Below are 16,286 nucleotides of genomic sequence, written 5' to 3'. Positions count from 1 at the left end.
ATGCAGTGGTCCTCTTCTAATTTCTAAGCACTGGTTACAGTTGTATAAAAAGGTACATGAAGCAAACTTACCTACAAAACTCTGATTCTTTGTTTCCCATAATGGAGCAGCTCTCACACCATTGGCTACCAGTGCAAAAAATGCCTTCTTTACCTGCAGGGCAGAGATATTAACACCTGGGTTCAGCTGATGCAGGATAAATGTATCACATTATTATGGTTGCAGAAAGCACAAATCTTACAAACAATCTCTATTGGGTACTCAGAGTTCCTGTTCACCCCTATTTGTTTCCAAACATATCTAACCAATAAAAATACAAGAAAATAGTCACGCTTGGGCTCAAAAATAACAGAAGAGTCATACAAAAGCAGCTAGAACAATATTGCAGGACACAATATAGAACATAAAAATACCAAAAACAGTGCACGGACGTCAAAACACGTGGGATGGACTCACGACGTGTGAGGTCATCTCGCACCGGGACCGAACAGCCATCTTGATAGTTGGTAACACCACATCAGTAGTTGAAATGCTGGTTTTACTTTTTTAAATGTGCATGCTCTGCTTTAATAAAATGTTGGTTACTACACCACGAGATGGTTCCTTCTTTTCCTCTGATCTTTATTTGATTTATTATTATTATACAGGATTTATATAGCGCCAACAGTTTGCGCAGCGCTTTACAATGTGAGGGAAGACAGTTACAATACCATTCACTACAGGAGGAATTATAGGGCCCTGCTTGTTAGAGCTTACAATCTAGAAGGGAGGGTCAAGTGAAACAAAAGGCAATAACTGAGGGGGATGGGCCGATGGAGAAAATGGAAGTATAGTTGTTAGGTGTAAGTAGGATAGGCTTCTCTGAAGAGGAGGGTTTTCAGGGATCGTCTAAAAACACAGGTATCAAACACAAGGCCCGCAGGCCGAATCCGGCCCTCCAGGCCATTTCATGTGGCCCTTGCACCTCTCCTGCAGGTGCTGCATCTCCCTCATCTCTGCCCCCACCTTGTCTCAGCAGACAGCAGCAGAGAGGACGGAACTCCTCTACCAGACCTTGTGCTTCCCCCTGCAGCTCCAGAGAGGACCACCCCCCCTTCCAAACTGCAGTTGGCAGCAGAGAGGAAGACAACTCTGTCTTCTTTTGGATCCGAATCGGGCTGCTCTAGAGCTGCTCGGTCCAGTAAATCAGACAAAATCTGATCGCTCTCAGTTCCGATACCCTTATTGGTAACCTGGATACTATCGGAAGGAATGACTTCCCCTGGTTGAGCATCGGAGACTCCCTGGTCCGCTCGCTCAACCGGATCCGATTGTCCAGGGAATCGGAATTCTGATTCCATTAGAAAAGAATCTCCTTCAGGAGAATTCGGGTATGAGACTGGGTATACGGTACTGCCTCTAAGAAGGCCACCATCAGTCCCAGCCAATTGATGGACAGCAACATCCGAATCGTTGACTGAACCTTCTGGAGTTTCTCCACAAGGAGAAACTCTCTTGCCCAGGATGTATCCAACATTAGGCCCAGATAGTTCAGTCTCCTGGTGGGAACCAGGGATGATCTTTGGGAAAGCGAAGAAAACGCTGATGTCCTGCGATGATGGGGATATAAAGATAGGCATCCTAAATGTCTATGGACGCCAGGAAATCCCCCTGATGCAGGGAGGCCACCACTGTTCGGATGGACTCCATCTTTCCCCAAGTCCAGAAATTGGACGCACCTTGCCCTCTTTCCTGGGCATTGTGAACAGGTTCGAATAGAACCCCCTGAAACCGTTCAATGTTAGAAGGGAAGAATCGCACCGGTGGAAGTGATCGAAAACTCGATCCTGTATCCTGACCGTATGACCTCGCGAACCCCTTAGTCCGGGGTTCTGGCAAGCCATGGATCCGGAAACCGGTGAAGCCATCCCCCTACCCCAGAGATGGGTAGGGGCGCATCAGGCTGTATTCTTCAGGCTTGGCTGAGCCGGACTTTTTGTTTAGCCGACCAGCGCCCTTTGAAAACCCTCTGAAGGGGGTTTGGAGGGTTTCGCCTTATCGCCCGCCCTCGCGGAACGCACAAACTCTTTATGAGCAGAAAAGGAAGGTCCTCGTTAGTTACGAGGTCCTTTTATCCTAACAGTCTGTGGCAAGACCGTGCTCTTGCCCCTAGTGAGATCCTTTATAATCTCAACCAAACTAAATGGCAACCACTGGCCTAAGGGTTGACCCTATCAGGGAAAAAATGACGCGGGATTCCGCTTCCACTTTTTCGATCCACCGGATCCCTAAAGGACACAGCGTCCTCCAACGGGATAACGGTGGCTTTATTTGGAAATTGGTGAGTCCACTACAGGTGGTACCGTCTATCCTTTTAAAGAGGGATTCCTCAAACTGATAGCGCCTAGCCATGGGTTTGGAAATAGCAGGGGTTCATTTCAAAACAACCCCATTTGGGTAAAGGAAAATCCTTCGCCCTTTTTGGTAGGCTAACAAGTACCAAAAAGGAATCTCAGTCTCAGCTACCTCTGCCGGTGTAACCTCAAGACTAAAGGTTTCCCGGACGGACACAACTAGTGCATCCACCACTCTTGTGCTATGGCGGAGGCAGAAACGTTCTCCTCACTGCGGAGGAGACATTACCTGAGACAACAGCCCCATAAGAGGGACCTGCAGCTGCATTGACCAGCTCTGAATCCGTATCTGAAGTATTAGATAAAAAATAGGGGTAGGCGGGGGGTCGCTTCTTGACCCCCGTCCCTGACAGGCCACCTCCACCCGGGATACCAAAGACTCCAAAACTGACGAAAATGCATTAAAACAAGTGGGGTACTGGAGGGTCCTGCGGCCACCTTGAGGGGATCAGGTGGGGATACATATGCGGCAGGGTCAATGATTATACAAGACATTTGCCAGCGACAAAAAAAAAAATGACAAAGTAAAAAACTTTTTTTTTTTTTTGGTAATCCCCCAGCGCAACAGCGCCCCTCAGTGTTACCTGCCTTTTTGGACCCCACAGAGAGAGAGAGAGACCCCAAGGCTCATCCCTGATGCACAGAAGTTTTCTATCAGCCTGCTCAGTGCTGTCCTGTTACAGACAGGAAGTCTTTGGCCCTTTTTCCTGGGTAAAGGAGGCGGCTCCGCCCCTTAACACGCCTTCCGGCGCCTCCCCCTGGCTCCACGAGGTGTTTGGTCACCTCAAACATGGCCGCCCCCATGCTGGAGACACGAGGCTACGCCAATATGGCAGCCTCGTGTGATCTGCAAGACAATGGCGGCGGCCTGTTAGGATAGCGGCGGCTAGCAGCGGCCTGCGGGATGCTGTATTCGGCCTAGCGGCCTGCGGGAGTGCATCGGCCCCACAAACTTCACCCTGGATGGTGATAAGCCTGGCCGACGGTACAGGACCCTGGCGGGCCGCATGCGGTCCGTGGGTCGTCGGGAGATGCCACAAAACAGTGCTGTGCAGCCCGTGGAAGCTGGAGGAATGGCGATCTGGACTGCAGTACTAAGGCATAGGCATCAGCCTGTGTACCTCTGACAGGTAGGATACCTCTTACTTCAATAGTAACGCCCCTTTTAGTGCTGCCACTGACTTCAGTCATCCTTACAGACTTACAATGACTTTAGATCGTCAGCTCCCAAACCAAGCCTCCTGGTTATTTTTCACAAAAATCACACTCAAATTGGGGGATCTGTGACTTATTATAGGATAGAGGGGAGATCCATCCTACCCTCCCAGAGAGGGGCCCGCGTCCACCACAAACCCGACAGGGGGAGAGGGGGAACATACTACTCACTATACCGGAACCAGGCGGGCGCCAACTCCTGACAGAACCCCTCTCCACCGGGGTGGGGGGGGCTGTCGACCAATACGGACGCCGTGACTCTGTTGGTCATTGGCGTCCAGGCGAGACATTTAACTCGCAGGGTCAGTCCCCGTCCAGTGGGACTATGTCGCGGCCGACCCAGCGCGGAGCTATGGCCTGCACACGCTCGTAGGCTGAACTGGGGTGACCACTGGATCTCAACATCCAGCCCGTCGCCCAGTTCCAGCTTACTTGCTTGAAGATCTCACAGGAAACTGGAGAAAGAAAGCGGTCTAAAAAATCTTTCTAAGAAAAAAATCCTGCCAGGACCGAAGATCCTAGCAAGGAATCTAGGTCCTTACTCCTAGCTAGACAGAAAAAAACTGATTTGCTGTAGCAGGAAGTGAGAGGATATACCCTCTGGGACTGCCCCTAGGGTGTGGCCAGAACGTTTTCTTTCCTGTCTAGTCCTACTCCTGTAGAGGGCAGTATAACCCGAGTTGTTATTAATCAACAAGGACTACGTCTGTCAATGAGCGACAGAGAAATACTTTTTTTCTGTGAATAGGAATAGAAGATAATATTCAGCGCATAATCTAAATCATAAAAATTTGCAGCTGGACACTAAAAGGTCAAACCTAAACCTCTAGTACAAGGTCATAAAAATAAAGTGCAGCGCATGATAAAATAAATAGCATGTATAAAAGACATCCAAAAATCTAGTCCATAAATATGCACTAAATAGCTGGATGAAGATGTGTTACATGATGAACAGTGGTCCATAACTGATGCAGTATATAACTGGTTAAGGGAGGGAAGGAAGCCTCGTGTGGAAAGAGATAAAAACAAACTCCATGCATAGGATCCGTGAGGAAACAGCCCATCCACCAAGGCGAACACTGCCTCTCACCTCAATAACTCGACCACTAGGGGGGTCACAAAGCTGTATAATCATCCAAGGACCGATCCAATCCCAGAGAGAGAATCCAGTCTTAACCTCCACAAATGTCAGATTAGCATGTTAATGAAGAATAAGTATCTAGTGCTCTCTGGTTGATAACACACAATTTATTAGCATAAACGCTCATATACTCACAAGTAAAGCGCTGTTTCCAAGGAGACAGTGCTTTACTTGTGAGTATATGAGCGTTTATACTCATAAATTGTGTGTTATCAACCATAGAGCACTAGATCCTTTTTCTTCATTTACATGCTAATCAGACATTTGTGGAGGTTAAGACTGGATTCTCTCTCTGGGATTGGATCGGTCCTTGGATGATTATACAGGCTTTGTGACCCCTAGTGGTCGAGTTATTGAGGTTATTGAGAGGAGAGGCAGTCTTTCCACAAGAGGCTTCCTTTCCTCCCTTAACCAGTTATATACTGCATCAGTTATGGACCACTGTTCATGATATTACACATCTTCATCCAGCTATTTAGTGCATATTTATGTACCAGATTTTGGATGTCTTTTATACGTGCTATTTATTTTATCATGCGCTGCACTTTATTTTCCTGTAAATAGTGTTATACAAGTCATAACCATGTAAAGTATTCCCCTGCAAACAGCCAGAACCCTTCGGTCCTAAATAGTCACAGGAAGAATGTGGTCTTATGTACAAATCACAGCTGAAAATAGGAAATCGCTCTATAAAATCCCATCCTTTCTTTATAATTCTGTGCCCTGCGAGCACACTGCACTATTACTACATTATTCGTGCTCTAACCAGCTAGAAGCAGTACATTTTATAAGTACATGTTCTGCTATCTGCACCCAGATCTATAGCAAAAGTTATGGAGAGCCAAACCGAAATGTATCTCAGTAACTCGGAACAGAATACAGTACAGGGGACAGTTTGCCACATATGCAGAGCTATGAAAAAATACCCTCAAACTAGTACGGTTATTAACAAGTTATGATAAAAACTTTAGAAAAACTGCCTACATATTTAAAAGTAAATCAGTAACTAAAAAAAGTATATAGAGCCATTTTATTGCACACAAAACTATTCTTGTGTAAGCCTGTTTCTAACAATGCTTTAAACATTTATGTAACACAACAGTTCTATGTTGATAGTTGATGTTACAGTATAACCATTTTCTCCATTTCAGGGCTCAATTTTTAATTTTAAATGGTCCTTTATACCTCTATAAAGATCACAGTAATGAATGTAAAGGATCATTGTGATAATAGACAAGAACTCATTTGATGGTTTTAAAATATTACCCTGCTTTTATTACAAAGAAAAGTTTAAAACGTAAGTTTAGTTTAGATTTTTTTTTTTAAATCAGCATCAAGTAAGTGTCCATTGAGCTTCATGCTAGACTCCTAAGCCGGCCATAGATGAATCAAAATTCAACCAGTTCAGTAGGAACTGGACACATTTCAATCCATCTATGGGAAGCTTTTTGTACTGCAGTAGATACATAGATCAACTTTAGTACAACCAGCCAGCCGCTTTTTTTCCTGTATGATCACTGCCGGTGGCTATAGCCGGCAACAGTTATCATTGTATTTTGACGGTGGGGAAACCCCCTGCTGTCAGAATATAATAATGCAGCGGGAGGGATTTCCTTCATCAGCAGTCAGTGTTGAGGAGGAAAGGTTGAAGAAAAGAAAGTTGCATAATGTATGGTCAGCTTTAAATAAAATCCTCCACCCCCATACCTCTGCAGTGGTAATTCTGCGATGCTGCGGGGGTTATTATGAGTGCCTGGCCTGTCACAGGCACTCAATGAAGAGTGCCGACTATGCCCATCCTTACCACGCCCTCCTCCATTCAAAGAAGTTGCACTACTGGTTCAGTGAATGAAATGCACTTCAATGGAGGAGGCAGACGTTTCATTTGTCCATCCATCCTCCCATTTATAGAGCACTTTTCAATGGTGAAAGTTATTATAGCTTGTACGAATGGAGGATGGGAGTAGAAAGGACAGGCATAGTTGACACTCTTGAGAGCTGGTATTAAATTCAACAGTACTTGACGATTATTGCTTTATTGCTTCAGGGGTATGGGTGGAAGGGGAAGGGGGGATAGGAGGAAGAGGATTTTAGATCTCAGGAAATAGAGCACAACCATACAAGTTTTAGTAACAATTTTCATAGTAGGGATCCTGGATTTTGGGCATCCTAGAAAACTATGAGAATAAAGTGAAAACAAATGTTACCACCTCATATGCTTGGTACATAGTACAGTGGGCTGAATAAAAAAAAAAAAAACGTAAAGATTGTCGTACTAACACATACAATGTTAGTGCAGCAATTTCCAAGCTGAACTACGGTATTCTATCCCCTCCCGCAGCCAGAAAACTGTGATCAGCTCTCCCTAACCAGATGCTGGTTTTCCAATATTCTCGTTCGAGAGTTGTGGGACTGGCTTCTGTCAGTCAAGGAATTGGACACGCAGGCTGAAAGTCAGCTGGTAGCTATCAAACCAACAGTTTTTCAGCCGATTTTCGCCTTGTGTGTACCCAGCTTTAGGATCCCTGCTTAGCCCTACAGAGCATGCCTGTGTAGCATCTCACACAGCGATAAGACCAAGAACTTTTTCCAGGAATGGGGCAATACCCAACTTCTTGCAAGCTCTGATTAAGTGGCAAAACCCTTCAGGGAAGTCAGGTCTGACAGGTTCTAATAAAGTTTATTGAAATGTAAGAAAAACCACAACAATGTGTAAACGGGATATTGGTTTGTTTGTGATTGAAGATAGAAGAAGCAGATCCCAGCTCGGGCCTGGCACCTGCGGCTGGTGAGCGCATGAAAGATTGCTACAGCTAGAAAATTATAAACCTCTAGCACTTGATGTGATCCCCAGATGTCAGAGGGAGAAACCTCACTGACAAACTCCTTTTAAGATTATAGACATATGGGGACATTTAAACTTATATCAATTGAAATTAGACTGGTTGCTGCATTCACTACAATTCTACAGATTTGCTTTTAGCCTTTATAAAACTTTAACCAGTTTGTATCCAGGCCAATTCTGACACTTCGCTCCTACATTAAAAAAAATCTCCTTTTTTTTCTGCTAGAAAGTTACTTAGAACCCCCAAACATTATATATATTTTTTGCAGAGGACCTATAAAATCAAAATGATGAGTGCTGTAATTTTTTATGTCACAAGGAATTTGAGCAGTGGTTTTTTAAACGCAATTTTGTGGGGAAAAAAAAAAAATTTAATGAATCAAAAAAATAAACAAAACAATAGTCACCCCAATTTTTTTTGTATAATGTGAAAGATAATGTTAGGCCGAGTAAATAGATTGCTAACATGTTAAAATTGTGTCTGCCCGTGAAATGGCGTCAAACTATAGTGCTCAAAATTCTCCATAAGCAACATTTTAAACTCCATTACAGCTTACTAGTTTAGAGTTACACAGGAGTCCTTGTGCTAAAATTCTTGCTCTCGTCTTCACGTTCGCAACGATATCTCACTTATGGTGCAAACACCGTTTACATATGTGTGCGGGAGTAACGTATGCGTACACATTTGCGCATAAGCACGGGAGGGACTGGGGTGCTTTAATTGTTTTTATTGTTCATTTTATACAAAATTTTATTTTTTTCATTTTATTGCCATCACATAGGATGAACAAAATCCCTTGTGACAGCATGGGCCATGACAGGAACTCTTTAAGGAGGAATCTGGGGTCTATTACCCCAAATCTCTCCTCAGGCCTCAAATGCAGCCGATCAGACACAGATCGTTCCGATCAGACACAGATCGTTCCGATCAGACACAGATCGTTCCGATCAGACACAGATCGTTCCGATCAGCTGCTTTTCCTTGCCGCTAAAAGCCTGGTGACAATATACTCATCGCTTCCTGCTTCCGGGGTCACAGAGAGAGAGGAACGTCGGTTTAACCACTGCAACCTGAGGACATCCATTGACGTCCTACGGGCGGCAAGTAGTTAACATTAATTTGCCTCTGCTTCTTTTCAACTACGAATACTGTGCCCCCACTACAATAACAGATACAATTTAATAATACACTCCCTATGTAATATAGCTGGAGACTAGACAGAAGGAGCCCACACATTTGTACAGTAGTTAATTTCTGCACAAGACATAATATAAACTTTGACCCATAAGCCCACATAAACAGCCAAGAAAGCAGTCGGAAGCTCTTACGTCATTAGAGAATTTGTAGCATTATAAAACAGAGCAGAGGGAATTCCGCTATTTGCTGCAGTTCCAGAATAAGAGGAAGGACACAGGAAAAAGTGTTTGATGTGCGTCAGACAAAATAATATAATGGCAGGATAAAAGAACACAAGCAGCACTGCAAGTCCATATAATGCTACCAGATACTAGAAACTGTTCCTAAGTTTGTATAACAATAGCAAGTCATGTGGAGTTGTCGGATAGAAGCTGGCCTGTACTTCCCTTGGTATTCTAAGTTATGCATGGCAACAGAGTGAATATTACTTCAGTTATCTTTCTCTAGAGACATACTTCTACTTGATTGAAGCATATCATATGGTTTGTTAAACTTTGTTTTGAAACTTTTTTAGAACCACTGTCATGTTTTTAATGCTCTACAGCAGTTTTCTCCAAACTGTGGCCCTGGGGCCAGATGCGGTTCTTTGCTTGCCTTTATCTGACTTTTGGGGCACTATTGCTCCCACTAATACGAGACAATATTCTGCTAACTGACACCAGCAATGGGGGCACAATTTCTCCCACTGATAAATAACAGAGCACCATTCCTCCCAATGATACCAAATGTGGGGATGTTGAATCCCACTAATGGCAGGAAAAATTCCACTTCCGCCGGCCATATTCCAGCTCCCCTAAAGTCCAAAGGAAAATAAACTGGCTCTTTGTTTGGAGACCCGTGCTCTACGAAAAGCAATAAAGGATGAAGTGTCATGTCATTTAATAGTCCAAAATAGTCCAAAAGTATGCAAGATATAAACCAACCAACTTATAAATAATATGGTATTGGCTGCTAGTTTGTTGGCTGTTGTGGTCTGCAAAACCATATTCTTTACTTTGTATAAATCTTACCAGGAATTAAACTTAAGAATACTTTATTAAAATGTTATAGTGTTCCATCCCTCGCCAGAGTGAATTTACTTAAGTACCAAGTTCACATATGCGATGCGGGAACCCTGTGAATCCACTGCGGGTTCCCGCATCGCATTCAACTTGCAGGCAGTTCGCTCTACCACGTGCAAATCGCTGGGGGTGTTAATACAAAGTTACCGTCATCCCCAGATCAGTTTGCATATCGCAGTGCGAAATGTCAGTTCGGACATGAATCGGATCGCATAAGTGTGAAAACCCATGCGATGCGATTCCGGTGTGGACCCAAAAAAGGGTTCTGTGTTGTGTCTGAATGCGATGCAAATTCATTCAATTTGTATGGCTGAACTTGCATCACACAGACATCAGATGCGATTTGCAGAGCAGTGTGCTCCGAATCACATGTGATGTCTGTCATCGCAAATATGTGAACCGTCACTTAAGGTGGCCATAGATGGATCGAAATTCGTCCCGTTCAGCAGGAACCTGGCAAAATTTAATCCATGCTTGGCTGCCCCTGCTTAACAGCATATGGTCTCGTTGGTAAATCTTTCTCAATCAGCTGGCTGCAGCTAATCAGTGTATTCTGATCGCAGAGGAAAGTCCAGCTGTCAGAATCAATGGCACAGCTGAGAGGATTGCTCCATCCACCTTGCTTGTGTGAAAGAAGGAATCCAATTTTGGAAACAAAAAAAAATAAAAAGAGAGAGTAATCTAAGGGCAGCTTATGAGCTTCATCCTATTCCCATCTCTTCAAGCCAAATGGTTCTGAAGGTGAAACATTTTTTTAGCCTAATGCATTCCCTGCATGTAGGCAAAGAAAACCCCCCCAAAAAAAAATTCTATCACTTTCTACACGCATTACCCCCTAAAAACGTATCCGAGTCCTGTATTAATCCAGCACTGTGCCCGGCTGCATCTGTGCTCTCCCTTCTCCCTGATATTACACAAGCTCGGCCAAGAGCAGGGAGAGCCATTGGCTCCTGCTGCCGTCAGTCAAATCCTGTGAGGAGGGAGCGGAGGGCAGGGCCAAGCTGAACTGTGTGTGTCTATAGACACGCACAGCCCGGTTTGGAAGTACGCCCACAGGTGCGTCCTCATAAGAGGTGCCTTCCTATGGTGGTGCACCGAGAAGAAAAAGGAGCCTAGAGTGACGGCGGGGGACCCACTAAGTAGAGGATTGGGGCTTTAATGCAGTGTGTTGGAGGCTGTGGGGAGCTCACTGCATGGGTAGTTGATTTAACAGCAAGGGGAAGGAAAATGTAATACAAAAAGCAGTATAAAAACAAAAAAAAGAAAAAAAAAAAATGAAAGTGTTATATACCAGAATTTCCAGTTATGCCTAAAATGTCTGACCTCTGAAAATAGTTTTCGGTTTCAATCATAATGGTATGATAATATATGCAGCCAAAAGCAGGACTGAAAAGATCTCACCTGTAACGTAGTGTCAAACACGACAAGCTTGGAGCTGGTGGGCACAATGTCATAACACTTGTGTGATTTCATGAAGCGCGTGTATATGTCACTCTCCGATACTTCAACAGCTGGAAAACATAAAAGCACTTGTAAGTTTGATGCATTTACATATGTAGGTCATATAATACTTTATATTTATATATAAATAATATACACACGCATACATACATACACACAATATTGCCAAAATATGGCATAAACAGAATTAGAAGTGTATACAAGCATGTTGGTCGCTTTTCTCAATATGATCACCCCCCATCCCTCCAGGTCCACTACACCAGAGTGTCAACATGGCGACTAGGCATTGAAGGTTTTTTAGAAACGAATGTGGTTTTTATAATTAATTGTATAGCAAGTCCAAAAAAAGACCGTTTGTTTTTGTAACTATGTAATAAAGTTTTCCATTTTTTATACATACCTTTTGCTTCACATTTTTTTCAAAAATACAAGGCACCTCTCCCCCGTTCTTTTTGGAAAATCCTCCCCTAGGATTTGTTCCAGGTTTTCTCTAATATATTTGGGATGGATGCCAAAAAATAAAATTACCCTACATATGAGTGTAACTGAGCAGTTGTATATTCAACATGGCGACTAAATATTCTTTGGGGACTGGGTCTTTGAGAACTACTGCTGGTGTGGGGGCAGGTGCTGAATTGCTAGAGCAGTGTGGGATCCACATAGAATCTGACAGCTTACCCAATCGCAAATTGATATTTTTTCATAAATAAATCAGCGCACATTTGTATCCCTCTCAAGTTGACTAAATAATAGTGCAAATAAATAAGCAAAAATACTTAAAACCCCCAAAAATACATACCGGTAATTATTTCATATTAGTGTTTAAATATGATGAAAATCTCAAAGATTTTATAAAAAATGTGTGTTAAAAAGCAATATTATATATATATATATATATATATATATATATATATATATATATATATATATATATATATATATATATATATATATATATATATATATATATATATATATATATATATAGTTCATATAGAAAACTATATTAAGAAAGATACATTTTTTTTTAATCCTTAATGTAGTTTCCTATATAAACTGTATATATACAGTGGGTACGGAAAGTATTCAGACCCCCTTACATTTTTCACTCTTTGTTATATTGCAGCCATTTGCTAAAATCATTTAAGTTCATTCTTCTTCCTCATGAATGTACACATAGCACCCCATACTGACAGAAAAACACAGAATTGTTGACATTGTTGCAGATTTATTAAAAAAGAAAAACTGAAATATCACATGGTCCTAAGTATTCAGACCCTTTGCTGTGACACTCATATATTTAACTCAGGTGCTTTCCATTTCTTCTGATCATCCTTGAGATGGTTCTACACCTTCATTTGAGTGCAGCTGTGTTTGATTATACTGATTGGACTTGATTAGGAAAGCCACACACCTGTCTATATAAGACCTGCCAGATCACAATGCATGTCAGAGCAAATGAGAATCATGAGGTCAAAAGGAACTGCCTGAAGAGCTCAGAGACAGAATTGTGGCAAGGCACAGATCTGGCCAAGGTTACAAAAAGATTTCTGCTGCACTTAAGGTTCCTAAGAGCACAGTGGCCTCCATAATCCTCAAATGGAAGATGTTTGGGATGACCAGAACCCTTCCTAGAGCTGGCCGTCCGACCAAACTGAGCTATCGGGGGAGAAGAGCCTTGGTGAGAGAGGTAAAGAAGAACCCAAAGATCACTGTGGCTGAGCTCCAGAGATTCAGTCAGGAGATGGGAGAAAGTTGTAGAAAGTCAACCATCACTGCAGCCCTCCACCAGTCGGGGGGTTTATGGCAGAGTGGCCCGACGGAAGCCTCTCCTCAGTGTAAGACACATGAAAGCCCGCATGGAGTTTGCTAAAAAACACCTGAAGGACTCCAAGATGGTAAGAAATAAGATTCTCTGGTCTGATGAGACCAAAATAGAACTTTTTGGCCTTAATTCTAAGCGGTATGTGTGGAGAAAACCAGGCACTGTTCATCACCTGTCCAATACAGTCCAGCATGGTGGTGGCAGCATCATGCTGTGGGGGTGTTTTTCAGCTGCAGGGACAGGATGACTGGTTGCAATTGAGGGAAAGATGAATGCGGCCAAGTACAGGGATATCCTGGACAAAAACCTTCTCCAGAGTGCTCTGGACCTCAGACTGGGCCGAAGGTTTACCTTCCAACAAGACAATGACCCTAAGCACACAGCTAAAATAACGAAGGAGTGGCTTCACAACAACTCCGTGACTGTTCTTGAGTGGCCCAGCCAGAGCCCTGACTTAAACCCAATTGAGCATCTCTGGAGAGACCTAAAAATGGCTGTCCACCAACGTTTACCATCCAACCTGACAGAACTGGAGAGGATCTGCAAGGAGGAATGGCAGAGGATCCCCAAATCCAGGTGTGAAAGACTTGTTGCATCTTTCCCAAAAAGACTCCTGGCTGTATTAGATCAAAAGGGGGCTTCTACTAAATACCGAGCAAAGGGTCTGAATACTTAGGACCATGTGATATTTCAGTTTTTCTTTTTTAATAAATCTGCATCAATGTCAACAATTCTGTGTTTTTCTGTCAGTATGGGGTGCTATGTGTACATTCATAAGGAAGAAGAATGAACTTAAATGATTTTAGCAAATGGCTGCAATATAACAAAGAGTGAAAAATTTAAGGGGGTCTGAATACTTTCCGTACCCACTGTGTGTGTATATATATATAGCTTTTTAACACACACTTTTAAAAAATATTTTTTAGATTTTCATCATATTTAAAGACTTATATGAAATAATTATGTCTTTTTTGGGTTTTAAGTATTTTTGCTTATTTGCAACTTGCATTTTTTTGCACAGTGTAAATCACACTTGAGTTTTTCTTTATTCACTGTGTCGCTTATATATGAATTTAGATATTGTATCAGTAGAAATTGTGATTTATCTTTATTATTTAGTCAACTTGAGAGGGATACAAACATGCGCTGATAATCTATGAAAACATTTTTTATGTGGTATATCTGCAGAGAATTAGCAGCAGTTTGTGTTGATTTCCCATTCTTTGGGTGGTCAATTTAACCATTGATTGACTAGGCGCTTGATCAGAAAACTTCTTTACAAATTAATATTTGTAGTAAACACAGAAGCTGCCACTCTCCGACAAGGCCCATTGAATTCAGAGATACAGAAGAAGACTTCCTCTTCCTACAACTGACAGCAACAAATGGGTAAGCCATCAAATTCTGTGTGCGTACCGAACTGATGAAGGTCTGGTAAGTCTCATCTTTGGTCACATTTTCTGCTCTTTTATTTGTCATGTCTTGTATGATTGCACACGGCACTGCATGCCTTGTGCATCATTCATTTTTATCTAGACTGGATTCCAGCACTGTTGATGTAGCATGTGCACTGCAGAGCGATTATTTACTCGAAGTTCCTAGTATGCTGTTGCCTGGCTTCTGTCTTTTTTCATCCTTCATTTTGTTTGCATTTCAGGTCTGTCCAGCCTTATAGAACACTTGATACTTCCTTCACTCCGGTATCATCACCTGGTAAAAGTTCAGGCAAGGATCTGCCTAGCAGGAAGACCTAGTTTGACCCAAGTTGCATTTAGTGTCAATAGTTCATCTAAAGAGGGGCTACTACAGGTAGAATAACTTGCCCAGAGTGTAAACCCCTTAAATTGATCCACTGCTAAATACCAAATTATTCTTTATTTCCCTGTAGGGGTACCCAATAAGTTTTGCTACAGGCAGGGCCTTCTTTGACACAGGGAAAAAGGGGCAGCTGCCCTGGGCCCAGTCATTGTTGTGGGGCCCAAAGCAGCTGCCTCTTGAGCCCACACTGCCTGCAAATTGGTAATAAGTGGATTTTGGAGGGCCCAAGAAAATATTTGCCCAGGGTCCAACCAAAATTAAAGACAGCCTTGGCTACAGGGCCTTGTGAATTCTAGTTGCGTCCCTTATAGCATCTAATGTGACTGTAATAACAGCTACCATTGCACAAAACAGACTGAGAAGTCCTTCTGTTGTTTGAGAAAGGTGTACTTCACTCAAATCAGTGTCGTGCAATGCCAGCTGTCAATACAGTCACATTGGCTGTGATATTTTCATGCAGCGCTGGCTTTACCCAATGAAAGCCCCAGCATGGCAGCTCCTACCTCCCCACTGTAATAGCTATATCTGCATGTTGGGGAAAAGCCTATGCCCAAGTGCTCCTTCCCCCACTTCAAGCTAACATTTGTTAAATTCAGGACCATGACTTGTTTGTGTTGTCAAAGACGGGCACTGCTACTGCAAAGCAAGGAAGCCATGGGGACATTGGGCATTATTTAATGCTATATCTGGTCTAACGTTGTTCTACTGGTAAAGAAATAGTCTGTTCTGCATTTTTATTGTGAACGGCCTTGTTCACGTGGGCATGCTTAAGCATACGCGGATGCGAGAGCCGTGTTTACCTGCACAAGGATGCACAGGTGTTGCGTGTATTTCTGTGCAGGCAGTCCCATTCATGTCATTTGAGCACGGACACAGCTGGCACCCCCAATTAGACAGTCATGCAGGTGTGATGCCCTAAAAGCACACTGTCTGCATTTGAGATAACGCACCTACATGGCTGGCAAATTGGCAGCCACTGCGTCCCAATTGCCATGAATGGGACTGCCTGCATGGAGAGGCGCGTATCCCCCTGTAGGCACACACGACCCTCGCACGGATGTACGCTTAACGGGATAATTCACCTTTAACACAAAACTGCTTATGTAGATAAAAACAAAAACTGTGCAGCTCTGACTAGAGTTGAATAAAGCCCTGACTGGAATACTCCAGGACGTTGCTTCCACTGACAATTATTCCCTCAGGCTTGGTTCACATTGGTGCGATGCGGGGAAACCCTGTGAATCCACTGCGGGTTCCTGCATTGCACCTGACTCGCAGGCAGTTCACACTGCCATAAGCGAACCACAGAGTGTCAATACAAAGTTAATG

The 16,286-nt window shown here is 43.1% G+C and overlaps 1 protein-coding gene across 3 annotated transcripts in view; it reads right to left on the bottom strand.

Moving 5' to 3' along the window:
• The window catches only part of PRKAG2 (protein kinase AMP-activated non-catalytic subunit gamma 2), a 552,351-nt gene that overhangs the window by 57,927 nt on the left and 478,138 nt on the right, over window positions 1–16,286 (bottom strand). For all 3 annotated transcript variants that reach the window (XM_082257523.1, XM_082257525.1, XM_082257524.1), the window contains 2 exons: window positions 11,255–11,364; window positions 72–153 (listed from right to left, as the gene is read on the bottom strand). In XM_082257523.1, the coding sequence (XP_082113649.1) occupies window positions 72–153; window positions 11,255–11,364 (192 nt within the window). The remainder of the gene's footprint in view (window positions 1–71; window positions 154–11,254; window positions 11,365–16,286) is intronic.

This window comes from Pelophylax lessonae (assembly GCF_965119305.1).
Source record: "Pelophylax lessonae genome assembly, chromosome: 5".
In the NCBI taxonomy this organism is placed as follows: Eukaryota; Metazoa; Chordata; class Amphibia; order Anura; family Ranidae; genus Pelophylax; species Pelophylax lessonae.
Note: the sequence above shows the minus strand (reverse complement) of the source record. Positions and strands in the feature narration are given on the sequence as shown.